Raw genomic sequence first — 27,920 nt, forward strand, 5'->3', positions numbered from 1 at the left:
TTCATAAAAGTCCTCTCTGTCCCATTTTAAAGATGGCCTAGCACACACTTATCTACCAAACATTTGCTTTCAGTCCCCACGTGAATTGCCTTCTGGTCCTTTGAAATCCCAAACCACACACACTCCCCCTTTTCTCCTTAGCACAAGATGGCATAGAAACTTTAGCTGCCTCATCCAGTCCTGTCTCATATTCTTGTGAAACCCCTGTACGTACATAACAAATTTAGTCATTTTCTCCTGTTCATGTCCCATGTATATTTGCATATTAAACCAGCTGCAAGAACTTGGAAAGATAGAATAGAAATGACTTTTCCTCCCCTATACTTGCATCCAGCTTCTTCCAGAACTGGCAGCTAACATGTGCCTCTTAGGGAAGAAGGAAGGCTGCTCAGTGGTCCCTCCCTCCCACAGGGCTGGCTGCCCCACTTGGGCCACCACCAAGCCGAGGCAGCAACCACCTGCCCCACAGCTGCCCATGACCCCACATGGTGGCTGGCTCCAATTAGGGAAAAAACCAATGGGATTTGAAAGGCATCTCAGGAGAGCCTCTGCAGGTCACAGGCCACTTCAAACCCCCTCATGTCCTCATCTGAGCCACAGGACATCTGTCCCATAGTCCTTTCAAATTCTGATGAGTTCTCCAGGAGTCTCTTTCAAAAGAAGTGAAGCTCTTTCTGTTTCTGCTATGCTTAAAAGAAACCTGTTTTAGCTTCAAACAACTTCAAAGCTTGTTTTCACATGAAAGTTATTTTGCCAAAGAAATAAGTAAGTTTTACCCAACCAGGAAGGAATGGCAAGTCTAAAAATAAAATTAACTTTGGAACCTTGGATTGGGCTGGGGGAAGCGTCGTCACTCCTGGAACTCTAAGGCCCCAATAACACTAGAAATAACTATGTCCCCCCACCCCCACAGCTTCTTTGTAAAATACCCGACCTTCCAAGTTTAATGTGTTTAATCATTAGATCGCGTCTTCAGGTGACAGGAGCATACTGGGCATCATATACCGCGGGTACCTGGCGGGGGAACCCTGGGGTACGGATGGGCATGCACGCAGATCCCACCATTCTTCTCATGATGAGGGAGGGCTTGTGGAGGGGGCGTTTCTCCTGACGAGAGGGAGTAGACAGCTAGCAGCTCTTACTCCAGGCTCAACAGTCGGCCCTGGCCTGGGGCACAGCTTTGCTTTATGCCCTGTGTTTTTTCCCATTAAAGTAACTTTTTTCATTGTGATAAAATATACACATAACATAAAATTTACCATTTTAACCATTTTAGGTGCATAATTTAGTGACAATAAGTACACCTACATTGTTGTGTAATTATCACTACCATCCATCTCTAGTAATTCATCATCCCAAACTGAAGCTGCATTTTTGCAAAACAGTAACTCCCCCATCGCAACCATCATTCTACTTTCTGTCTCTATGAATTTGACTACCGAGGTGTCTCATATAAAGTGGAATCACAGAGTATTTGTGCTTTTATGACTGGCTTATTTCATTGAGCATAATGTCCTGAGGTTCATCCATTCTGTGCATGTGTCAGAATTTCTTTCCTTTTTAAGGCTGAAAAGTACCACATTTTTCAAGGCCACATTTTGTTTAGACATTCATCCATTGATGGACACTTGGGTGGCTTCCACCTTTTGACGATTGTGAGTAATGCTGCAATGAACACAGGTAGGCAAATATCTGTTTAAGTTCCACACCGATTTCTTTTCTTTTTCTTAAACTCTGAAAGGGAAAACTGAGGTCAGTTTCGTCAAATGCCCCAAGGGCTGCGCTTGGGTGGCCCTGGGGCCTCCACCAGTGTGAAGGGAGACAGTTCCAGGGACTGCCTCTCTCCCTTCTCCCCACATAGCCACACGTGCTATCCAAAGAACTGCCGCTCCGTCTGAGGTGTTCGTGAGAAATGGCCGATTGGTTTGAAGTGTGGGAATGGGGAAAAGGGCACAAGCCCCTGTACGTCCAGTCTCTTCCATGCCCCAGACACATCCTTCCCACCAAGAAGGCAAAGCTACCTTCTGAGCTCCCTTGGGGTGCACCTTGGGCTGCAATGGTCCTGCAATGGGATGGCTCCTCCTCTCTTCCCTGTCACCCCTCTGCATCCAGGGTCCCTCACTGCTGCCATGACATCCTGGGCATGGGTCTGCCAACACAGCCCTGCACTGTCCTGGTGGATGTTCTTGTCTGGCTCTCCTAGTAAGTAAGCCAGGGCTCCCTACATCCAGGGCTGTAACTCATGTTAGGTGCACAATAAATACCTTTTAAATGGCTAAACAAACCAGAACAATCAGCACCCCAAAACCTCATGACAATTAACACTGTATAAATTGTAAGTGGAAGAATTGAACCAATATGATTTCCATAAGGATGGTAACTTGTTAAGCTTTAAAGCATGTTTTGAACGAGCTAATCAAACTATGACAAACGAGGCATCTAGTAAATAAACAGACCATGCATTTCCAAGCAGCCTTTGAAAATAATGGCCTGCAGATGGACTGTTTACAGCTAGGCCCCTGGAAACGCGGTGATCCTCCTGGGGCAGTAAAGACAGCCTGGGGCGGGGGGCCAGGCTTTGTCCACATAGGCTTCCAGCTCTGGGAAAGATTCAGAAAGTCTCTCAAAGAAGCCTGGAAAGTTTTCATTTTTTTGAGTGGAAAAAAAAAAAAAGACATGAATTTGAAATAACCATTAAGCAAACATAAAATTATTAAAGCATACTCCCAGGAGATTAGGGAAAATAATTTCCGCTGATAGTGATCTTGAGATTAGTTTTTATCAAGTGAATCAAGCACCAGGCAGTGAGCGATCTGGTTTCTATTTCCAGCATCCCCCATCCTAGTTAAGTCATTCAGAGCTAACTTCTACTCTGTTTTTTCTACTGTATGTGAAGGGAAATGCCACTCTTCCTCCTCTGGAAGACATTCAGCAGAGAAATCCTACACAACACAGAGCCTGAGGACACCTACCTTCCCACCCAGCGCCACCAGGAGAAGCCAGCGTGTTCCTGCGAGGGCGGCGCTGCCCAGGCCCCAACAGGCATTATTTAATGAAAAAAGGAAACTTACAAAATGGTACATATGGTTTGGTGTCTAGTATTTAAAAAGAGAGAGACTATATATTGTATCCACACACAGCGGCCAACCCACCCATGAGTGCGTGTCCCACACCAGATGTCACCTGGTCACCTGGACGGGAGGGTTATGAGGGATCTGAACTTCTGTTTTCTCTACATGTTTCACACAGGTATTCCTTTTTGTTACCAAAAAACGGAGTTTTAAAAAGTGATGCATTCATATTATATAGAGAGACATAAATATGTATACGTGTATATATGTACTGTTATGGTATTCTAGGTATTATTTAAGGATCATTTGGCACCCTCATTGAAGAAAACAGGTAGGAAGACAAAAACAAAACAATAAAAGGTTGATAAGACAGTCCATTATGATTAAGTAATTTCTTAGTTGCTTGCACACACTTCAAAATATCCCTAGAACTGCTTCTTTCTGAAAGACAGGAAATCACTCATTTCCCTGAAATGTGAATTTTCAGGCATCAAGTTTAATGAGGAAACACTGCATTCAAACCAGCCTTCCCTTTCCCTTGTAAGTCACCCGCACATGAGACTGCTTCTAGACGATGGGAAGAAGGGCGGACGCTGGCGTGATGCACACCCATGCTCACAGCAGCACCGTTCACAGGAGCCACAAGGTGGAAAAACCCAATGTCCATTGACAGATGAAGGGATAAGCAAAATGTGTCATATACACACAATAGAGTATTACTCAGCCTTAAAAAGGAAGGAAATTCAGACACATTGCACAACATAGACAGACCTTAAGAACTTTATGCTAAGTGAAATAAGCCAGTTATAAAAGAATACTGTGATTCCACCTAGGTGAGTCCAACTCACAGAGACAGGAAGTAGATAGTGGTTTCTAGCAGCTGGGGATAGGTGGAAATGAGGAGTTACTGTTTAATGGGTATATAGTGTGTCAATTTTGCAAAATGAGGAGTTCTGGCGATTAACTGCAAAACAACGTGAGTACACTTAACATTACTGGGCTGTAGACGTAAAAAAGGCTACGATGGTAAACTTTATGTCATATAAAAGCTTAAGTGTGGTAGTTTACACCCTATACTTAGTTTGGCTTATGGGGGCACAGAGCGATTTCTAGCACCCAGAAACCCCTCTTTCCCTGACGTCATGCCTGTCTTGCAGGGGAACTTAGCCTGTATTTAAACCTAACAGGAAAAGAACATCAATTCTATTTCTGCAACTGGCCATTCAGGCCCAGGTGCTTTAAAAAGTGTAGCAGAAAATGCACAGCCCACACACAAAACTAAAGTAGTTTAGAAGAAAGTATGATGGTGAGACATGACAGATAAAGTAATAGTGTTTTTTTTTCAAAGCAAGATTTTTATTCCAGCCCATAGGCCTGTTTGTATTTCAAAGGGACCTTCACAGGCAAGGGTGTCTCAGGATGAAGACCAGACAAGACATATGGCCCCCGCCCAGTACATCTGGGAAACGTTTGGGAGGAATGCCCACGACCACCTTCCCCTCCAGCGCCAAGTCTGCTGTAATGGTGGCAGACAGCAGATGTGCCTGAGGTCCCCCCAGGAAGGGCCCGCTGGAGGCCACAGCACAATGGCCCACGGCGGCATGGCCACCTCGTGCTCCACACCATGTGCTCAGCGCTGTACCTGGGCACAGGGTCTCATAAAAGAAAACTGGAAGATGACTTGGCCTATGTCTTACCCCGTTTCCCAATTCAAGACTCTAGTAACCCATCCTCTGTCAAAACGGTTACTGGAAAATCAGCACATCTTTTTGAAAGTCCTTGCAGGGGAGAATTTTATCTTATTTAGGTAATTTCAGAGTAGCCACAGACAAGAATTAACCTTACAGTTCTCCAGAGACACAAAAGGGTCCTACCACCAAGCGAGGGGAGTTCAACTGTCTAACTTGACAATGAGTTGAAAATAATTCAAACCTTTACCATTTTAACTACCTAGATAACTACCTTTATCTTTAGATGAAATTTTAAAAACCATAAATTCTTTTTCAGAAAAATATAAAGAGCCTCTGTAACAGCAGACTAATTTTAATCAGGCTAGCAGCAACAACCTTTGTCTGTGTGCTTTAATTATTTATTTTTAAACCTAAACAGATGTCTTTTATAAGCTCGCACAGCCAGCATCATCTGACTGGAATCTATTTAGCACTGTATCCTGCACCGTCGCCTCGGGCTGAATAAACACAGAGAGAATAAAGAATCACTTGTTTACTGATAAAAAGTGTATACAGTGGAAAAAACTACCTAGGGCAAATGGTCTACTTAAAATGTGTCACCAAGTACTTGCTCATAGGAAAGGCACCTTTTTCCTCTTAGGGAAATACAAATTTCCTAGGAAGAAAACCCTATCCAGTTTATGTTTATGAATGTAGCCAGGTAAGGCAGAGCAAAGCTTAATATTAGATGATAGGACAAATAGGAATTTACATCTGCAGTTTTTTGTAAGCAAGTAACAGGTACCTCACCCCCGACCCACACCAGGGGTGGAAAATTCCAAACTCCACTTCTGGAAAACAAACAGGAATTTCCTACCTTGCTCTCACCGTCTGCTGCCCTATGTCCTTGTTCCTAACTGAAACATCCCACAAAAAGATTAATTTTGTGACATTCAACTGTGAGACCGGGTCCGTGGAGGGAAGGAGAAATGCAGAAAGTAACCCGCCTGCCCAAGAGTGAGGCTTCCAGAGAGAAGATAAAGAATCGATTTTCCAAATTACTGCCACATCGTAATTACACAGATGTGGAAATAACTCTTATGTCCTTTGTAATTATCTCCTGCTGGTGACATGGAAGGCATTACCAAGGAGCTGGGCTGGCTGCCTGAGGTCTGTTTGGAAAGGTGACAGGTCTGATGGGCCCGGGGATGACTTTGGTTTGGGGACCCTCCACATGCTGTGTTCTCCCCATCCCCGTGGGGCATGCAGTGGCTTCCTGCGAACGTCTCTACCAGATGCCGAGCAGAAGGAAAGGAAGGGAAATTCTGGCGGTTTTAAATACACTTTAGTAGCTATAAAGATAGAGGTTTGGGGGTGACGTAGCAATTCGCTCTTTACACGCCTTAATTGTATACTCTGTTTTGCGACACCTGACATTCTTGTCTTTTGCTACTTGACCATTCATAGGCAGGGACTGTGAACACCCAGCCGGCTGCCGGGCACCCAGTAGGTGCCCACTGATATTTGTTCATCTGATTAGCTGTGCACTCATCACAAATGACAGAGACTTGACAAAGTCTGTTTAATCTGCTGACTGCTGACCATCTAACTGGATGAACACGGCTCAGAAACAGATTTTCCAGGTCTGAACTACATGACCCAAATGGATCAAAAGGACTGGAAAATTGCAAAATCTCCTCTTGACTCTGAGCTGCGCAATTACAACCATACTTCACTGTTTCCCTTATTTTTAGATTCAGCACTGATGGACCGGCAAGCACTCCCTGAGTACCTATCATGCTCTAGGGTAATCATGGCTAGTGCATAGGGCTGGGGTGGGGGCGGGGGGTGAGTTCCAGTGCACCAGGCATGGATGTAACCACTAAATATAAACTAACTCACATCATTCTCACATTAACCCCACACACTGTGTGTTAATACTATCTTTAGTTTACAAATAAGTAAGCCAAGAGTCAGAAAGCCTTTATTTTACTCACAATTTCCAAAGTCCCACAGGTAGGGGGCAATGAAATCAGGAATCAAACTTAAGTCCAGCTCCAGCCCAAGGCTATGCTGCCTTTATCTAAGTAAATCATAAATAAATTATTGTAAAGGTAACTTTTTAAACAGTATTAAAATACAATGTCGGCATTCAAAATCTGTTGTTTAAAACACTAGTCTTATTTTGCAACAATGCCCACCTGCACAGCTTAGGGGAAGAGAATGGCGTTCAGAGCCGGAAAGGCACACTCACGTTCTGCTGAGGCCCTGAGTCACGTTGGTCCTCATCAATAAAGGGAAGGCAATAAAGCCAGTACTTCCGCCCTCAAGGGTGTTGTCAGGAATAAATACGAAAATGAATGGGGAGGGCCTCTGTAAAACAGAAAACTGTCCTTCCGAGGCATCCCAGTCTTGGGAAGCCTCCAGCACACAGTACATACTTAAGAAACACCTGAATGCTACAGTCGTCCTCCCTTGTCCGTGGGAGATGCATTCCAAGACTCCCAGGGGATGCCTGAAGCCGCAGATAGTATCAAACCATACACATACGATGTGTTTTCCTATACATATGTATCTTTTCAGTTAACAGAAGCACTTACCACTGTTCTTTGGTATATCTGAATTGCCGGCATCACTGCTCTTGAGCTCTGGGGACGTTATTAAGGAAAACAAAGGTTATTTGCATTCAAACACTCTGATACTGCGACACGATCTGATAACCAAGACGGCGGCTCCTGACCGAGTAATATTTGGAGTGTCTACAGTGTGGATGCACTGGACGAAGAAGGCATGACTCACATCCCGCGCGGGATGAAGCAGATGGTTCGAGATTTCATCATGCTACTCAGCACAGCACTTGCTTTTATCAATTGTTTATCTGGACTTTTCAATCGAATATTTGAAAGCCACAGCTGACTGTGGTTAACTGTAACCGCGGAAGGCAAAACCGTGGATAAGCGGGGACTACTGTACATTGGATTCTCATTATTTGCAGATTTCATGGCTGCAAATTCTCCTACTTCCTAAAATTTATTTGCAACTCCCAGATCAATATGTATGGCACTTTTTCAGTCATTTGTGGACATGTGCACATGCAGAACACAGAAAAATTTAAATGGCTTGGATGACAAGACGAGGCTCTGTCTTCTTGTTTCAGTTCTCATGCTGCAAACATGTGCTCTTTTGGAGATACTTTTAGTGGCATACTTCTTTGCACTTCTGTGCTTTTTGTTGGTGATTTTGCTGTTTAAAATGGCCCCCAGGCAAAGCGCTGAGGTGCTGTCTAGCATTGCTAAGTGCAAGAAGCAGGCAGTGTGACCAGAGAAGCTTCCTGCAGGCATGCGTTACTGTTGTCTGTGAGTTCAAGGTCAGTGAATTAACAACATTAGATTGAATAAGGTGTTTGTAAACAGAAACACACAGAAAACAGGTCATTAATTGCTTGGTTGATGAAAATGTGACCAGAGGCTCACAGGAACTGAACCCTGAATCTCCCTAGAAGCAGTGGTTCAGTATTTGGGGTCTGTAGCTAAGTCAGCAGTGTTCACAGCAACTTTATAGAGCATAACTACCATGAGTAACGAGAGTCGACCCTGTAAGCTAAACAAATTTGTAACACAAATTCACTCTCTTGCAGTAAAAGCAGCTAACCAGGAGGACAAAGTTCAGACACCGAGCTTTAAAGAGGAAATGTCAGTGTAATAGAAGTCCTTGGAACACGCGGTCTTGGAACCCCATTCGTCTCCGTCCAGAGCTGAGCAGCCTGTGGCCAACGTTATCCCCAGAGTGCTGGGGCAAGGGCTCTCATCCTTTCAGTTCAACCTGCGTGGAGCTCAGGAGTGCAGGCAGCCTCACCACTCCGAGACCCTCTGAGGCCCCTTTCCATCCACCTGGAAGCCTACGGCCTGGCTACTGTTGGAGATGCCAGGGCAGGCCTGGGAGCCGTGGAGCAGCCTCACTCCTGTCCTCTGCCAGGTTCCTCTAGCGACTCGGCTCTGACATTCCTCTTTTCCAGCCTGAGCCTCAGAGAGTGCTTCTCACCAAAGTCCGACCGAGTGAATGTCAATTCTCGATTGAGAACTCCAAGATGTTAAGCCAGAATTCAGACTCGACTCTCCCCGTTATCTGGGCAATGCTCCAACAACTCAAGTGGGAAAATGAGCGTATATTCTTAAACAGCAGCACCTATTAGAAAGCATTCAAGGAATGCAGCAGAGGTGTCAGGTCATTCGAACCTTATTTAATGAGTCATTCAAATGCCAGCAAAAAAAAAAAAAAAAAAAGTGGCCTATCAGATAAAGGAACACTGTTGAGACCAAGCCTAAGATTCAAAACTAAAAGCCACTTTTTTAAACCATAGGGGAAAATGTGCGAGCTCCCCCATTAGCCTGGGGTCCTGCCACATGGAGACCACATGAGGCCAGCTGCCCCAGACAGAAGTGCTCTTGTGTTTCTCCTCTGACCTGAGGTTGAAGGAAACTGGAAATGAAGCTACTAGTTCTGGACATAGCTACACAAAGCTGAACTAGCTCCCAGTGCAAGTGGGAGATGCCAATGCTAATAAAATGTCACCTCAATTACTTTTGCCAGGGTTATAAAAAGAAACTGGAGACTTCCTCCCTTGGGCATCTTCTGTTAATTGCCATTTATAAAAGTTCTGTTTGCTAGGCCTGTAATATGCATTATTTTCCCTTTGAAAACAAAAAGAAACTTCTAAAATATCAATCAGCATTCCAATTGGCAAAGTAATTTGTTTTCCAACTCACACTCTCAGATCAGCTTGGGAGTCTGTCTGAAATGCAGGCATCTGGTATTAATTTGTGACAATATAAAATCAAAGTTGAACTCTCATGTAAATATTTTTTTTTTAATCCAGATTTCACCAGCCTGCACATACCTTATATTCCAGCCTTGACTTTTATTTTCCTGGCTCCAGAAGAATTAAAGTTACACATAACAAATGTTGCACCTCTTAATAAGCTGTACAGGTTAAATTCTTTCCAGCTCTGTGAAATACCGATTGGGTGGGTGGATTTCAATATATCATTCCCATCTCTTCCAAATCGCAGGGGTTCGATTATTCACTGGCATTTGGAGTGAACACGGTCAAATAAAAACAAAATCTGGTTTAGTCCCTCTACATACACACAGCAGCTCCCCTCCGACAGCTCCGCAGGCACACGTGGGCCGCACGGGAAAACGACACGAACATTAGCACACATTCTTAGACAATGCAAGTGTCAAGCAGTGTGCGTGTGAGAAACAGCACCTGGATCCTAAAACAGAGCCTGTTTTTCTCAAGAGGGTCACAAAACTTGTTTGGATAAAATGCTGCATGTGTCAAAGGCAGTAAAGCACAGTGGCAGGAGTGTGGTCTTCAGGGTTAGACAGGATGCCAGCTCTACGGCGCTCTGCGGTGACTTGGTGGGAAAAGTTAACTCCCTACAGTTCAAGTCCCTCATTTATGTGGTGATATCAGCCCCTACGAAGTATGCAGAGTACCTGCAAAGCACCTGGGATACAGCCATCATAGTAAATACTTATTGAGAACCAACTGCGTGCCCAGTACTGTGCTAAGTGCTTCACAGAAGTCATCAGATTTAATCCTGGCAGTCGTACTATGAGGTATCTCATTATGAAATATTATTCCCCCCCACTTATGAGAACCGAGGCTCATGAAGATTACAGAATCTACCTAGGGTTGCACTCAGGAAACAGCAGCTCTGGAATGTGTGTGAAGCAGTTTCCATGTGGCTGCCTAGCTCATAACATTAGTGTCCACCAAGCATGCCATTGCAATAGTCCCCCTTAGCTGCGGTTCTGCTTTCCACGGTCTCAGTTACCCACAGTCAAAGGGGTCCTAAAATAGAAAATCCCAGAAATAAACAATTCATAAGTTTTAAACTGCATGCCATTTTGAGTAGCGTGACAAAAACCCTCATTATCTTTGTCCCGCCCAGGACATGAACCGTCCCTTTGTCCAGCATCACTAGGCTGCAGACACTTCTTGCCCATCAGTCACTCAGCAGCCACCAGCTAGGTGATCAGGAGGACTGTCACAGTATCACAGTGCTTGTATTCAAGTAACCCTTATTTTACTTAATAATGGCCCCAACGCACAAGAGTGGTGATGCTGGTAATTCCAATATGCCAATAGAAGCCATACAGTGTTTCCTTTCAGTAACAAGGTGGAAGTTCTCCACTTAAGAAAAACAATCACATGCTGAGGGTGCTCATATCTATGGCAAGCATGAATCTTCTATCCATGAAATTGTGAAGAAAGGCAAATGTGTGCTAGGTTTGCAGGAACACCTCCAACTGCAAAAGCTGCAGCCACAGCATGTGACAGGTAAGTGCTGAGTTAAGACGGGAAAGGCTTAGTTGAGTTCGTGCTGGATGACAGGAACGGAAAACATGTTCTGCAGGCAGCAATGTGTGGCGCCAGAGGGCACTGAGCCTGTAGGGAGACTTCAGCAAGGGTCGCCTGAAACAAGTGACCACATTTGTGCAACTTTTTATTAGCTGTTGCTGTTCATCTCTTAGCGTGCCTATTTAATAATTAAATTTTATCACAGGTGTTTACATGTAGGAAAAAACATAGTGAATATAGAATTTGGTACTCTCCACAGTTCCAGGCATCCACTGTGGAGGAGGGGGGTGTCCTACAACATATTCCCCATAGACAAGGAGGGACTACCATGTGACAAAAACCACCAATGAAGCCAGGAGGAGATGCAATTGCGGCCGGAATATTAAGCCTGCATCCCGACCTCACTCTGAAGCACGAAATCCTGCGGACTCGGTACTCCTTCAGTGAACTGCAGCGGACTCTAACGCAGTTCAGCAGGGCCAGTGTTTTCCTCTCTCGGAGAATCCATCTTTATTCTCCACATTCAAAATCACTCAGACTTCAGCACCTGGTAATTAGTTGCAAATACTTGCAAGCTGAACTAGGGAATGATTGAAATATCTCATGACCTCACTCAAGGACTTTTTTCTTTAATGAAGAGAATTTACATGCCTTTAACTAAAATTAAATGAGTCAAATCTGAATTGGGGTATTTATTTGAAATTGATACGTTCGACATTTACCTTAAAAGGTATTAAAATTTTTAGGCCAAGAAAAATTGGAAATGAGTATAAAACTTGAGATGACCTCTCTTTAAGCAAAAACATCATTCTCCACTTTGGAAGAAAAGGGGACATGTCCATATGCAAGTCCTTACTCAAAAATTTATTTATGCCCTGACCGGTGTGGATCAGTTGGTTGGGCGTCATCCAGTGAGCTGAAGGTCGCCAGTTGGATGCCGGATCAGGGCGCATGCCTGGGTTGCAGGCCAGTCCCTGGTAGGGGACATGTGAAAGGCAACCAACAGATGTTTCTCTCACATATCAGTGTTTTCCTCCCTATTTTTCTCTCTCCCTTCCACTCTCTCTAAAAATAAATAAATAAAAATCTTTTTTTAAAAAGGATATTTATATCCCTATAGATACGTCACCTGGAGTTATTTAGAGAATAAAGGCACCAGGTTAGGAAAAAATAAAGAAATGAAATCTTCAGTTACATAATTTTTCTTCTAGGTAGTTATTTTTTAAACTCATAGCATTAGATTGGGCCACACTGTCCTCCCTGCCACAGGATGGCACTGCCATCCAGTCAGTCCTCACACTAAAGGTATTTCCCTTGATGCCTTTATCTCCCCATCCTCCACAGCCAATCCATCTCCAAGTCCATCCCACTGCCTCCCAAATCTCTTGGAATCTGCCCACTTCTCCCCAGCCCCATCACTGCCACTCTTGTCCACGTGACCACATCTCCTGCCTGGGGCACTGCAGTGGATTCTCTGGTGTCCTCCCCTCTGCGTCTTCCCTCCTGTGCCGGTTCTTCCACACAGCAGTGGTGCAAACCTTTCAACACAAGTCTTATTCTGATTCTACATGGCTGACAAGCCTTTGATGGCTTTCCACCTTCTCATGACTCAGATCAAATTCCTCAATGTGGCCCTTATTTCACCCGCTCCCCTCCTCACTCTCTGTGCTGCAGACACGCTGGCCTTTGTCTGCTTCTTCCAGGAAGTCTTCCCACTAGGAAGTCCACCCAGGCTTGTGCTGCAGTCTGACCAGTCCTCCCAGCCCAGTTCATCCTGCAGGCCTTAGGCCAGCAGTCACCTCCAAGAACCAGCCTTTCCCCACCACAGCCAGGTCAAGCCTGCCATGGCGCTTGTCATGACTCCACCAGGACCAAGGGCCTCCCCTCTGCAACACGCAGCACAGCTGCTTTCTTCACAGTTGCTGGGGAAATCAGTCAGGAGTCTCTCTCTCCGGTGAAAACAAGCACCGTAATGGCAGAGACCAGCCAAGTTACCTACAAGTTCTGTCCATCCTATCTCCCAAATGCATCTTGAGTCATCCCCTGGCTGTCTCCACTCTGGTCCAGGCCACCGTGTCTCTCAGCAGGACACTCCCTAGAAGCAAGAGACTCCCAAGTGTCTCCCCACATCCATGCTTGTCCTCCTCCAGTACATTCACCACACAGTGGGACATACAGGGAAGCCAGAGCACACCCCTCCTCTGCAACGCTCTCCAAGGGCTTCCAACTGCACTTATGACACAGTGGGAACTCCCCGCCAGGTTCCACGAGGCTCGGTGTGCTGTGGCCCCCACCCAGTTCTGGCTCTGAGTTCACGATGCTCCAATGACCGTGGCCTTCCTTTTCTTCCTTAAAGTAAGCATATCCCACCCCAGGGTCCCAGGACATATGGTTCCCAATGCCTCAACCCATGTCCTGCTTCAGAAAAACCTTTCCCGGCTACCACGTCTAATAGACATTCACAGACCTCAACAGCTCCCTCCACAGCATTCTTCCTAATTTACTTCATGTGCCTTTTTTTCTCCCCAGTTGCCTTTCCCCCCTCCATTTCTCACAGTAGATACCCAAGATCTGTGATGGGAGGAACCCCACCTCTCTGGTGTCCCACCATATTGTCAGTCCTTGGCACATGGAAGAAGGCTTTCAACACATCTATTGGAACACTTGAAGAAAACTGCTAAGACTTAAAATAGAGGCCAACATAAAATGCTTTAGCCTCCGCTGGTGTGGCTCAGTGGACTGAGTGCCGGCCTGCGGACGGAAAGGTCGCCGATCCGATTTCCCACCAGGGCACAGGCCTCGGCTGCGGGGCCGAGACGTGAGAGAGGCAACCGATCGGTGTTTCTCTCGTGCATCACATCTACGTCTCTCTCTTTCTACCTCCTTTCCCGTCTCTCTAAAAATAAATAAAATCCTTTCAAAAATGCTTTAGGGCACAAATGAGAGCAGAGATGCGCCAGGCAGGAGGCAGGGAGAGCTCACGTGAGAGAAATTCACTGAAGCTGCGTCTAGAAGAAGTTCACCAGACCAGCAGCGTGGCTGGCGGGCACAGGGGAGGGGCCGGAAAGGAATGTTGACTCTGAGGGTGTGTGTGCAACCTCAAACCTGAAGCACCTGGGCTCTTGGCAGAGACCTGCATGAGGAGATGATTTTCCACTGATTTGTGCTAGAATAAATGTCTTGAAGCAAAATAAAAATATTTCATGCAACACCACACACTGTTTACATCTTCCAGGAGGTACAATACAGCCTGAGACGCATGGGGCTTTGTCTACAGCAGTGGTTCCCAAACTTGAACAAGCCCCAGATGTACCTCAGGGCCTGCACTGTCAGACTGCCAGGCCCCAACCCCAGGGCTAGTTCAGGTCTGGGGTGGAGCCTGGGAAATCGCACTCCCAACAAGCTCCCAGGTGCTGCTGGTCCAGCAACCACATCCCGAGAATGACTGGTCTACAGCCAGGGCAAAGAACGGAACAAAAATAGAATTGTTCAGCACAGCGTTTGGGTTTCCCCCCCACCAGATTCCATGGTGCCTTGCTTCTTGCCAATGCTGGTGCTTGCTGGCAAGGCTTGGCATTCCTTGGCTTGCAAATGCATCACTCCGATCTCCATTTCCGTCTACAAAAGGTGTCCCCCTCTCTGCCTCTGTGTGTTCACATGGCCTTCTTGTAAAGACACTGGACTTTGGCTTTAGGTACTACCCTACTCCAGTATGACTTCATCCTAACTAATTACATCTGCACAGGTAGATGTGAATTTTGGAGGACACTATTCAAATCATTACACGCAAGAGCTGCAGAGCTGTGTGACCCACAGACTTCAGGGACTACGAGCCGTGGTGCCGCTGAGGGCTGTGCCTGGAACCTGTGTGGCTGCCGAGTGCCCGTGAGGCCTCTGTGCTGCCCACACCTCTCCCTGGGACCCCCACACCAGCTCTCTTGCTGCGTTCCCTCCCTCAGGGAGAATTTCACGGGCATCCATGAACCACATGAAACTCTTTCTGAAACTCTATGTGTGTAAAAGTAGATGAACAGAAAATGTGTAGAACAGAAAATCTGGGATGTGCACGAGTTCTTCTTTCGGAAGCCACAACTAGGACACCAAAAGGCACGGTTCTCCCTCCTCCACCCCACCTGCCTCCAGCTTTCAAAAACCCAGCTCTGCTCACGCCTGACCCTCCTCAAAAGCCTCCCTCCTGCCTCTGAGATAAAGCTCATCTCTACAACCTAGTCCTGGGGGTGCCGACCTACAGGCCCAGCTCAAGGGCCAGGGCCAGATCCAGGATGGCCACCAGCTCTCACCGCAGGAACAGAGCCCTGACCACTCCCGCTGCCTGGGAGCCTGGCTGCCTCAGGCTGCTGTTCTCCTTCTCCTCCAGACAGGTACTGGCCCCAGTGATCTGTGAACCCCTGGACTGCCACACAGGTATGCGAACAACCTGGCACACAGAAGGGTGTGGGCTGCCACTTACCCGATGCCAAACAGGCTCCTCTGGGAGCCCTGGACAATCCCACTGTCTAACCAGAAGTTCAAAGAGAGGAGGTGGGGGGCAGATGCAGAGGAACCTGTGGACAGGGAGGGGAAGCGAGGGGGAAAGGTAAGACCTACTCGCCAGAGGGACTCCATGGCCACATGGGCCCCAGGTGTCCCCAGGAGCCCTCACATTCTGGAGTATTCTGCTGAGACAAGGAGGCCAGGCCGGCAGCACAAAGACCAAAGAATGAGAGCCATAGCTTCTGCACAGGGAGTGAGCCAAGGTGCCCCTTCCAGAATTGTCCTCAGAGGCCCATTCCCCTCACGCATGCCCAGCGGGGCTGCAGAGACCCTCCGGGCAGGGCAGCCTCCTCTGTGTGCCTACGGGTGGGCCACACCCGCCACCACTGTTGCCCTCACAGCTTTGCTGCTCTGAGGGTACAGCGCTGAACACATGAATTCACCTTTTTTCGCTTTCCTGCCCCTAAGACCTTTGTTTTGACAACTGAAATGGTCAAGGCTGTGTAACTTGGGGCACAATGTAGCACCCAATGGAGGGGGTACTGTTTTCCTTTGCTGCTCTGATTTTACTTCACTACTATTGAAAATTAAAACAATGCAGCAAGTTACCTGTTCAGTGTACCACAGCGTTAGCACCACCAAAACAAACAGCTCCCTCCTGATGATGTCGGCTGCCCTTGCCAAGTCTCTCAACTGCTTCTTGATGGACAGTATAGGGCACAAGGCAACTGTGAACAGAATTAACAGCTACAATTTTATTGATCAGCCACCAAGGGCCAGACCTCTGCTGGGTGCTGCACGCTCCATTCTTATTTTAATGCTTGCAACACATCCAGAAGCAGGAATTATTGCTTCTGTTTTACAGATGAGGAAGCTGAGGTTCAGAGGGGTTAAATGAGTTGCCCAAAAGGTACCACTAAGTGGCAGAGGCTGAGTCCAAAGCTGGGCTTTCTACTCTTGACCCCGTTCACCCAACTGTCTCAGGAGGAGGCCAAGCAGCACGGTGCCGGAAAGGAGGACCTGACACCACACTATTGTTTGGAGAGAGCTGTTGTCATTGGGTAAATGTTCCGTATCTCGGGCCCCAGACCCGGGTTCTGCTGGCCTGCCCCAGGGGTTATCACATGAAAATCAGCATCCGGCTTGATGAGACGGTGCTGGCTGGCCAAGACCATAGCACAATATTTCTTTGTCTTTTAACATACTGCCCTTGCATGGCTCTAGTCCCCAGGTCTGAAACGGATGAGGCCCTGCCATTTTTTGTTCTCTTGAGGTTAGCTAATGTACAAGTGGAGGACTGGGGGCAGGAGAATAAACTTTTACAGCACCTAATAGAGTTCTTTGTTTTTCTTAAGTGATACAGCTATGGTAAAGTTTTTTGTTTTCAAACCTTTGCCTTAAAGTAACAAATGAACTAACAAACAAAATAGAAACAAAGTCATAGATACAGACAACAGACTGGTGGTTACCGGAGGGTAAGACTCATGGGGGAGGGCGAAATGGGGAAAGGGGTCAAATACAATGTAACAAATGGAGACTAGACTTTGGGTGGTGAGCATGCAATAGAGTATGGAGATATCAAATTATAATGTTGTACACCTGAAATGTATATAACTTTATTAACTGATGCTACCTCAACAAAAAATTGATTTAAAGAAGCCTCTCAACTTATACTTAGAAAACAGAGGTTTCAAAATTCCAGCTCTTCCACGAATGGAGCACTCAACCGCGGATGCGTCACTCAGTTCTTCGTGGTCTTGACTTTCTAACCTGTAAGACAGCTACCACGGTGCCTTTTTGAAATGACTTGATGAAATAGTATATATGAAAGCACTTTGTAAATTTCTGCAAAGCCCCAAACAAGTTAACAGAACTTCTACGATCAGATGTTTGTTCTGTGATGGATAAACTGAACTCCTCAATGACCCACACGATTACCTTGGGTATTTATAATCTCATTCCCTTCTTCATTGGTCTCTCTGCAAGACCAACTTTCTTCAACTGAATAAAACGTAATACTTCAAGACTGCCTTTCAACCTCAGATCAACCATTTACCCCCTGCCGTCCCAGTGTTTGTTGTTCAGCAAAAAACTACAGACTTTGCCTCTCCTCCAGTCCCTCACATTTCCCCCTTCCCACCCTTCCTGGGATGATCAAAGCAGACAGATTGCTTTATAAATCATTGGGTCAATGAGTAAAGTGCTTTAAAATAAAACTCAGTGTGCTAGGCGCACAGAAAGCTGTGGCATGCTTGAAGACTTAATTCGTCTCTACTTGAAGGGCTTGTCTCCTATGTATCAAGCAATTTAACTTGGATTTCCTTTCAGTACACCTGGCTCTAAATCTGGGCCAAGGCAGGGCCCTTTCATACCCACACAATGTTATAATGTTCCAAGTCCTACACTTCTAACATGCGCATGGTCTGTTTTATAAGCTTTTGTCTTTGTGACTGAATGTGCAGCAATAAACCCCAAACCACATTAATGAAAACCCTGTTAGATATAAACCAGTGTGCAATTATCTGAAATGCTAACACCAACAAGGGGGGGGGGGGACAACAAATTCTGACTGACTGTATGTTCTTGGAGGTTTTTAAAAACCAAACAAAAATACAACATTACGCTGTCTGTAAAGAAGAGTAAGGGCTAATGATTTTGATTCCTACATGTAATACTAAGCAGTCTTTCCTAACCCCGCAATGTCTATGAAATGTCTGGATTTTAAAATTGCATGTAGGATAAAATTTGAGTGGGTTAGATTTTTTTGAGGTAGCATATAGGTAATGGGGAAATTCACAAAATTCTGCGAAGTAACAGTCTTATAAAAACACCTGGTTTTCAACACTTTTCCTCTGATGGTGACATTTTGCACAGCCCCCCCCCCCCGCCCCCCATTCAGGGGAAATGGGAACGGAGAGCTGAGTGGTGTAGCCCTGGGATACGTGTGCTGGTAAACCAGCTCTCTGGGAGGAAAGAAAATGACCTGACTTGTAAAGCTGGCTGCTTCCTGTGGTGTAAATCCTCCCATCGGGACTGGTTTCAGCTCACCAACCAGCTCATAGATTCCTCAGTCCCGAGGAGCCAGCGAGAGCCCACAGCCAGGTCTAGACAAAACCCAGCTTAGAAGCCAGAGAAGCCAGGTTCAAAATCTAGCTCTAGATTCCAATTATGAGGTCTTGGGCATGTTTTGTTAATAAGCCTCAGTCTCCATAGCTCTAAAATGGGTATAATCCCCAAGGGATGAGAGGGATTGCAGTGGTGGTCCAGGGGTGGCCACGGCTGCCTCCCATGAAATACAAGGAATATAAAACAGATGGGATCAGATGTGGGTCTCAGCTGGGGGAGAAGGTGTTGGCGGGTCCAAACAGAAGCCAGGAGCTTCCAGAAGGCAAGGACAGTGTGGGTGGGTTGGCCGGGACCAGCACTCGCCTCGGGGGTACAGAGCCCTGGACTAGGACAGGGGTTACACACTTCTCCTGCCAGGAGCCAGAGAATGAATAGTTTAAGCTTTCCGGGCCATGTGGTCTCTGCCGCAACTACTCAATTCTGTCCTCGGAGCACAAGGGCAGCCAAAGACAATACAGAAATGAACGGGCAGGCTGTTTCCCAGAAAGTTTTATTTATAAACAGCCAGTGGCCACAACTGGCCCATGGGTGGGCCGCAGTCTGCGGACCCCTGGGCAGTAGGGGGAAGGGGGAAGCTGGGAAGATACGGAGGGTCCAAACAAAGCAAACTCGCCCAGGAAGGAGCTGTTATTGTTCCCATTTCATAGATGAGAATGTGGTCACAAAGTGAGTGACAGAGCCAGAACCACAGACACAGCCCCTGCGGCACCAGGCCCGTGCTCCCATTCAACCGGGACCTGAACACCGAGAGGCGTGGAAGCACCAGATGCATGAAACAGGCAACACGGGTGACAGGGAAGAGGTGTGGCTGCGCAGAGGGGAAGCAGGCCAGGTGCTGGGCAGCACTGAGCACTGTGGTCACGGAAGACTCAGTGTACCCTGGACTGTCCCCAGGGTCCTCACACACAGAGGTCCACCTTGAATGACAGAAAGGCAGAAACCAAAACAAGGAAGCCACCAGGTGAGCAGTGCCTTTAGGACTGCTCTTCTTTAGGCCACCTTCTGCCCGGTTCAGCAGAAGCCAGTCTGACAAGCACTTATGAGCCTGACTCACAAACCTCAGCACCGGGAGTGGTTTAGAAGGACACGGACTCCGGTGCCAGAGTGCCCGAGTTTGAACCCAGCTCCCACGTGTGGGCTGAGGGGCCCTGGGCAAGTCACTTAACCTCTCTGTGCTTAAGAATGGGGGTAATAAAGTTGTGCTGTCTGAGGGTTGTTATACACATGAACTTGCTTAAGCCCCTGAAAGAGCTTAGAATAATGCCTGGGACGTATTTGTTAGCTAAAAATACTGTGTCAAGGCACTGAGCCAGGCCCCACGGGGGAGAGCATGAGGTATCTCTGCCCTGGTCGGGGGCTCAGACATGGAGCTCACCACTAACCAAGCACTCCTCCCTGGGATGAGCAGCCTTTTTATGCACATCTCCCGACACGGACAGGGAGCGCGTTTCCCGTCTGTGTGACTGGCCAGCGACACTTGTAACTGATATTCACTATGTTCAATGCTCACTGAACAAATGATACACGGCATAAAGTCCCAATGCTAGAATTTTCTCTGCAACATGCCTGATGCGTGTAACAAAGCACCGACGTCACTTTGTGCCCACTCTGTGACCTTGGATTCCTGCCCCTCCATGTTGCTCGGGGCTGAAATCAATGTCCACTAAAGTACTTTGTAAACCTGAAGGCCCTTTGGCAACAGAGGCAGTTCCTGTAAATCACTTTTGGGATGCCAGTGGTGGCGGCTGAGGACTGACCGCCTCACAGGCAGTGGCTTCCAGCTTGGACAGACTCCTCGAGTTGTCAGTCCAGTTGTGACACCCCGCTGCCAGACGGTGCACAGCTGAAGGTGTCTTGTAAAGATCTCCCTTACACCACGGGAAACCCATTCATTCATTCAATCCCTCGTGCATGTGCTGCCAACCAAAGCCACATGGAACAAACTTAACACCTATCTGCGTCTGATTCTAAAGTTAGGTTATCCCAACACCCCCAGGCTAAACCCGCCCAGCCTCCGCAGCACGCCACAGGACTCAGATGGGCCCGGAAGAACTGCAGTGTTCATCTGTCCTGGCCGGCCCTTCAGTTCCGCAAGGATACTGGGAATGGGCAGGGAGTGAGGCAGGACTGTCCAGGCTTACTAGCCACAGCAGGCTCAGGCCCAGAATCTAGGGTTGCCAGGTCCTGGTCTGGCATTCCTGATCTCTAACATGCCACCTCACCTGGACTCACCTACCTTTCCTTCCCAGTGTGTTCTAAAGGCTACACGCACTTGGTCCTCTCCCTGCCTCACAACTCTCCTTCCAACGGAAAACAGTCCAGGCAGACAGAGCTTCCTGGGACAGCTTTGGGGATAGTACAGAACCATGCTGCAGCTTTCCCTGCCCTTTCTGGAGGGCAGAAGGTCACACTTGAACTTGCTGCCCTTTCTGGGCACTTGCCAGCAGTAAGTAGGCTTCCGATTTATTTCCCCTTCTGAGCTCACCCACACCATTACAGGCTTTGTGACTGCCAGGAAGAGGGCAGCGGGTGAATCTCGGGCCACTCGCCCCAGCCCTGGCAGGGCACGGCCCACCCTGAGCGGGGCGGGGGGGGGGGGGGGGGGGCGGTGGTGAGCGTCCTGGCAGAGCCTGGCTGGCCTCTGGTGGCAGCAGCTTTGGTTTCCATAATTCATGTTGCTGGAAAAAAAATGTCTGAACAATAACTTGGGTTTGCTTACTGCTGAGGAGTTCAAAGTCTTTTATAGGCTTCTGAAATCCAGATGGGTCAGGTGGCTCACAGCTGGAGCGTACAGAGTGGTGACTTGCCTCAAGTCACTAAGCAAAGTGGTGACAAAGTCAGGAAAAATTGTCCAATTCCCCCTCTTACTCTGGTTGTTGATCCCCTAGTGAGCTCACATTTTTCTTTTCAGTAAAGACCGAGACTACAGTCACGGCACTAGCCCAGGTTTCACCCCAAGTGGGGCGATGCAAAGAGGGGGCAGGTAGAAGCTCCAAGTCTGTAAAGCAGTGGGGTGTGAAGCGAGCCTGGACTGTGTCTCAGTGCTGAGTGACCTTGAGTGGGTAACTTCACATCTCTGAGCCCTGGTTTTCTTGGCCTTACAAGTGGAAGAAAGTACATGCAAAGCCTGCTTTCTCAAAGGGCAGCTCGTTTGCAGCCTGGGGAACTAGTTAGAAATACAGAATCAAGGTCCCTCCCAAACCTGCAGAAACAGAATCTGCCTTTCATGGAGATCCCCTTGTTATTCTAAACACATTTACATTTGAGAAGCCCAGATATGTATAAAGCATTTATTTTTACCCCCCCCCCCCCCCCCCCCACCCCGCCCCAACACACAGTCAGCTTTCAATAATAAATGGTAAGTGCCATTAGCACTTGAAAGAGCCCAAGGCACAGGCCGAGTCTCTCATGAGGAAACAGACCCAGAAAAACTGATTAACTTGCTCCGGGTCACACAGTGGCATCAGAAATCAAACCCAAGATTTGGGGCTCTTTTGTACCACATGACCTCCGCCCTTCTAAGGCCTAACTCTCTGGAGAGCACAATGGTAACTCAGGTGTTCTAAGATGCAAAACCCTCCCGTCATTTTAAATATAATACCCTGGTCACCAGGCGCCCCTCCCATCACTGGCTTAGACTCTATGGGCTTCTGGGTGGCTGTCTGTCATTCAGAAGCTCTAGGAAAACTTGAAATACACCTTATTTCATGCCCTCTCACCCATTAACACCTTTCTCATGTGGAGCTCACAGCCCACGCAGAGAAACACAACAGGGTGTCAAGCTAGAAGGCATCTTTTTGACCTCCCACCTCTGACACTTAGCCTAAGAGCCAACCCAGCATGCTGGCTTCTCAGGGCCAGAGACAGCCATGAGGCCCACGGTCCTGGGTTCCCCAGAAATTACAACGGAGAATGGCAAGTAGCAGCGAAGCTGGGCGGGAAAAGGGCCCAAACAAAGAGGCTAAACTGGGTCTGTGAAAGAACCTACCTGGCGGTGAGGATTAAATGTGATAAATGTCAAGCATCCAGCCCAGAGCACAGAGGTTGTGTCATCCCCATTCCATCGACACACCTGTGCCAGGCCTGGGCACAGAAATTTCCCTCTGTGTCGCATTTCAAAGTTTGAAAGTCTAAGCAATAATTGCGATTGGTTTCACAGGTGTCCAGATTGACAACATAACAAAAAAAGAAAGGGTTTCAGTATTTCAGATGGGGTAATTCTGATTTTTATATATCCATAACAAACCCAATTTATAAAATCTCAAGTTTATTTTAAAAAAAAAGGCAGGTTTCAGATAGACTATGGAAATGCTTTCCAAACTTCCAACTGTACATGAGTCATCTAGGGATCTTGTTAAAATGCAGATTTGGACTCGAGCAATCTAGAGTGGAGTATGAGAATTTCCATTGCTGAGAGCTCCCAGGAAGGTCAGAGAGCCCGCACTTCTGAGCAGCAAGGCTTAAATAGCAAGAAACAAATCCAAGGAAAGCATAATTTGATTTTAAAAACAACATGCCAGGAGAACATCCATGAAGGAGTATGTGGGACTAGCCAGTCTAGCAAGGTTTCTTAAAGTGAGGCACACCAGGAAAGCAAGTGGCATTCTTTAAGCTGGCCCTGGGCCTCCTTGAATGAGTTTGTAATCTACACCACTTTGTCCAGGCAGGTTAAAGAACTCTTTAGTAATCATAAAAGCAACTTGCTTCTCACAAAATTCTTGAAAGTGGTACAGCGCAGGGAACAAAGCACCCTAGGATATTTCCACACCAACTCTTGGTGGCCGAGCTAGCTCTTCAAGGCCTTTCTTAAATCAAGTTTTACCCATTTACCTCCTCTCTGTACATTAAATTTGAAGCTGTTCTCTGAACAGCTGTAAATTTTTTTTAAATGCCTATCAACTTGTCGGTTATAGAAAATTACAAACTAATAAAATGAATGTGACTGTCAGGTAAGGAAATACTGTATTTTGCCATGTGTAATGCTCCCAACTGTTGCCCAAATTTTTGAGGGAAAAATAAGGATGCACATTATACATGGGTAGTACCTGAAATACCTTGTATCTGTTCTTGTGTTTTGTAATTATTGGTTACATAAAATTTCTTGCACCATAATATGTTAAAAAATAAATGCTCAAATTCCTTTATAATACAAAAATCAAGTATCTAAACATAAATGAACAAACAATTGGATTAAAAAAGTAAAATGAAAGCCCTTTTTCCTGAAAGTTTGGGCCTAACATGTGGGCACACATTATACACAGGAACACATTATACATGGTCAAATACGGTGCCGCGCACTGGCTGACCCGTCTCAGTGTGTGTGCTGCAGGAAAGATTGAACACACACGGGCTTCATAATGAAAGGATCAGAGATTCAATTCTAGCTATTCTTTGGATCGGAAGTACTAGCATGCAAGATCCTCCATAACCCCTCAAATGAGATCCTTGGAAACAAATTGTGAGGTAATCTGATATCCCCTGCTCTTCCCACAAGAACACATCTGTCTACCAGGAGGCACAGACTGGCCCTGCACACTGGCTTAAAATAACATGTATGTTTATTACAATTCCTGTCATGACCCTATGGACTCGCTGGGCTTATGCTCAAACTATACATGCTGTGAGCCAGTGAGTGATGTCAGGTGGTAATATTGAGCTGCCCAGAAACTGCTGAGTGCGCACCACTCACCCAGAACACAAGGGATTTCCCTCCCATTCACTCACCTGCTAATGGGGAGATGTGTGCCCTGAGGAGAAATGCCAAGGACAGACAGTCACCTGTGCCCAGTCTTGATAATTCATCAGTACAGTTACCAGGCTGCTGGCCTGCCCCTCACCCCTGCCTGCAGCTGTGTGCACTCACACTGCCATGCTACGTGCTGAGCAGGGTCATGATTTCACCCACTTGGGAAGAAAGAGACTCAGCAAACTTCTGGATGAGTCCAGCTTGTTCTTCCCCATTTGTCCCTTGGGGGAGGAAGTTAAGTTTTCCAATAGGCCACCTTCTGACTTAGGCCAGAGCGTGCCTGAGCTTTCACATGAGCACTACAAGACGGAAGGCCGAACAGAAAATGTTCTCCCTTCTCATCTTGAGGCCTGCAAAATATTAGTAAGGTCCCATCCCAATAGAGGAAACTGAGGCCTCAGGTTAAACTAACTGGGCAAAGGTGGAATCAAGGCTGTAACTAACTGCATAGGAGGCCTTATTAAGTCCTCGGGGCGGATGAATACCCTCTCCCAGGGAACAGGCCAGCCATCCCCCACCCTCCCACTCCGGTCCTCTTCCAATTTCAGTCCCACCGTCTGACACAGGACTAACTCTCGGCTGTCCCTTGAATATATGGTGACAAGTTCCAGCTATTTCCTGAGCAATACGCAAATGCCCAACATTTCATGTTTTTGCTAGTGCTTAATACCTGCAGATAAACTAGCAAGCACAACACGCTTTTAACTAACTCTAGCAAATTCATCTTGGAATGGAAAAAAGAATTCCCAAACTCTATTTTCTCCCTGTTCCCCACCCCCTGGATTAAGGGACTGTAAGAAAGACTTTACAATATTTGAGGAAAGTAAAAGAAAAACGCCAAGTTTTCCTGAGATACAGGAATACCTGGGCGCAGGCAGGAATTTCTCAGGAGGGATTCACCGCGTGCCTGCGACAAGTTCGGGCTTACAAACGCCTCTAAGCTGCGGGTCGGACCCACTGCTCGACTCTGCGCCCCATCGGGTCTCGCCTAGAGTGGGGGAGAACGCGTCTTCCCGTCTGGACCCGGACTGTTTCTGCAAGTTCGAGATCTCCTCCTGGCAACGGGTTTGGCGCCACTTTTTAATGGGCTCCCGCAACTCCTAACTCGGGACCCAGTCACTGCAAGACCGTGGTGCTTCTGCTTTGCAAGTGCTGGTCTTGTGCACACACGTGTGAACACACGCTCCCTGGGGACTCTCCCACTTTCGCGCGCCCTAGTGGTTTGGAATTCGGGCCAGAAGCTCAGGGATCCGGAAGGGCTCGGGAAGGTGGGAGCGACCAGAGTCGCGCCGCAAAGAGCCGGCAACGAGGGACGTGGGGGTAGGCGCGCGGCGGGTCCCGCAGACTCACCGGGACCTCTGCAGCTGCTCCAAGGCGCTGGTGCTGCCCCCCTGGCCCGGGTGCTCCAGGGAGCAGTAGTTCTGAGAGGTCTGCCTGGAGAAGGCAATGGGCAGGATTCCCTGAGTGAACGAGTTGAGGCGGCCCCGGCTGCCGCTTCCACTCCCGGGGGTGCCGGAGCCCAGGAAAGCGGCCGCCGGCACCTGCTCGCTGGTAAAGGCATCGTCCTCCTCCAACTCTTCTTGCCCGTCGGGCAGCTGCGGCTGAGCGCAGGCGGCGAAAGGCGCCTGCCGGAGCGACTGTAGCTGCTCCCCCGACGCCCGGCCCGCTCCCAGGGGGCTCGCGAGCACCCGGGCCGCCCCGAGGCCACCGGGGACCAGGGTCGGCAGCGGTGAGGGCTGAGGGATGCAGGAACCCGATCCCGCTGCCAGTGCCGCCGTGAGCGCGCTGCAGCCTCCCCGCTCCGCTGCAGCGAGCTGGCTGAGCCGAGTCCTCGCGCCGCAGGCGCTGCTCGCGCCTGACTTGGCCGCGCCGCTGTCCTCGCTGCTGCCCCACTCCTCGTCCTGCAGCGGCGGCCGTCCGTCCAGCGAGATGTTGGTGAGGAAGGAGAGAGCAGCCTGGCGGCGGCGCGGGTCCATGCGCGGCTTCCTGGGGGGCTCCGGCGGCGGCGGCGGCTGGGCCGGCGCGGCGGCGGCGGCGGGCTGGGGCTGCGGCGGCGGCTGCTGCAATCCGCTGGTGCCCGCGGCGTCGGTGCCGCCGCCACTGCTGCTGCTGCTGCTGCTGCTGCTGCAGGCGGCCGTGCTGGGGGTGGCGGCAGCCGCCGCCATTGTGTCCGTCTGCGGCGATATTTCCGCGACGCCGGGACAAGCGAGCGGCGCCCGAGTGCTAAGCCGCGGGCGCGAGCGCCGGCGACCCGGGCTGGGCAGGGCACGGGGCGCGGGCGGCGTGCGCGGCGGACCGGCCCCCCAGCGGGCGGGCCATGCTGGCCCCTCAGTAATCGGGCGGAGGACGCCGCCGCCCCGGCCCACGCGTGCGGCTCACTCGCTGGCTCGCTCGCTCGCTGTCGGCCCGCTGGCCGCCCAGGCGTTCGGTCGCGGGCGATCCCTGCCCCCGCGTTCTCCCGCGGCTGGCCTGGGTGTCCGTATTTATAGGTGCGCGCGCCCCGCGCTCGCGCTCCAGGGCGCTCTTTGCAATAACACAGTATCACGTGTGGGGAATGAAAGCTGGGAGGAAAACAAAGCCGCAGGCGGCGGCCACAGAGACTGGCTGCGGGAGGCAAAGGGCCGGAGGAAGAGGAAGAGGAGGAAGAGAAAGTGGAGCGGTCAAGGGGATCCACCAGGCTGTCCTGGTCGTTTGAGCTTCCTGGGGAGAGCTGCTGGGTCCCGTGGCTCGCCGCAGCCAGACGCGGGAGGCGAGCACGTTTTCCTCGGCTCTGTCAGGCTGGGAGGTGGGGGTCCGAGCAGAGCCCCTTGGGTCAAGGCGCGAGGACACGGTCCAGGGAGAATTGTGGGTCTGCAGGTCAGTGTTTGGAGCAACACCTAGACTTGGCCCTCGAGCTCGTTAGCTGGCCCCCGCGCTGATGTTGGGCCCCGAGAAGTCCTTATTAATAGTTACACGGGTAGGTCACCAGCCCCTTACGCGGACTGTCCCACCTTAAAACTGTCGCTAACCGTTGAGCCTGTGTCTCATTCATTCTCAGGCCGAGGATGCAGCCCCTGTGATACAGACGCGGCCGGAACCTAGGCGCGTGAACGTCTTTCGACGGGCCAGAGTAACGTACGCGTCCAAACGTGATGGGGCTGCCACTTTTTATCTCTTAGCAAAGGCCAACATGGATTTTTACTTCGGTCCTGAAGCGTGCTTCGTTTTCTGTGAAGACACGCGTAGACTAAGATGGCCTCGTACCCCTCTCCCCTTGTTACATTGCAGATTTTTGTGGATTGTGATCTTTTTTCCTCTTATATAAACTGGGGCCAACATGTACTTTCTGTCATTCATTTGAGAACATCCGTTTGGCACTTATCATGTCTTTTGAAAATGTGGATTCCTGCCCAGAGCTGCAGCTCTGGATCTGGGAAGAATCGCTGAACGCGGTACCCCAGCCC

The 27,920-nt window shown here is 48.6% G+C and overlaps 1 protein-coding gene across 2 annotated transcripts in view; it reads right to left on the bottom strand.

The window, feature by feature from the left end:
* The window catches only part of CABLES1 (Cdk5 and Abl enzyme substrate 1), a 99,883-nt gene extending 72,627 nt beyond the window's left edge, over window positions 1-27,256 (bottom strand). The window contains exon 1 of one of the 2 annotated variants that reach the window (XM_036009212.1): window positions 25,828-27,256. In XM_036009212.1, the coding sequence (XP_035865105.1) occupies window positions 25,828-26,642 (815 nt within the window). In that variant the 5' untranslated portion in view covers window positions 26,643-27,256. The remainder of the gene's footprint in view (window positions 1-25,827) is intronic. The other variant, XM_028524829.2, reaches the window with a different exon arrangement.
* Window positions 27,257-27,920: the final 664 nt, after the last annotated feature.

The sequence above is a fragment of the Phyllostomus discolor genome, chromosome 9 (assembly GCF_004126475.2).
Source record: "Phyllostomus discolor isolate MPI-MPIP mPhyDis1 chromosome 9, mPhyDis1.pri.v3, whole genome shotgun sequence".
Lineage (NCBI taxonomy): Eukaryota > Metazoa > Chordata > Mammalia > Chiroptera > Phyllostomidae > Phyllostomus > Phyllostomus discolor.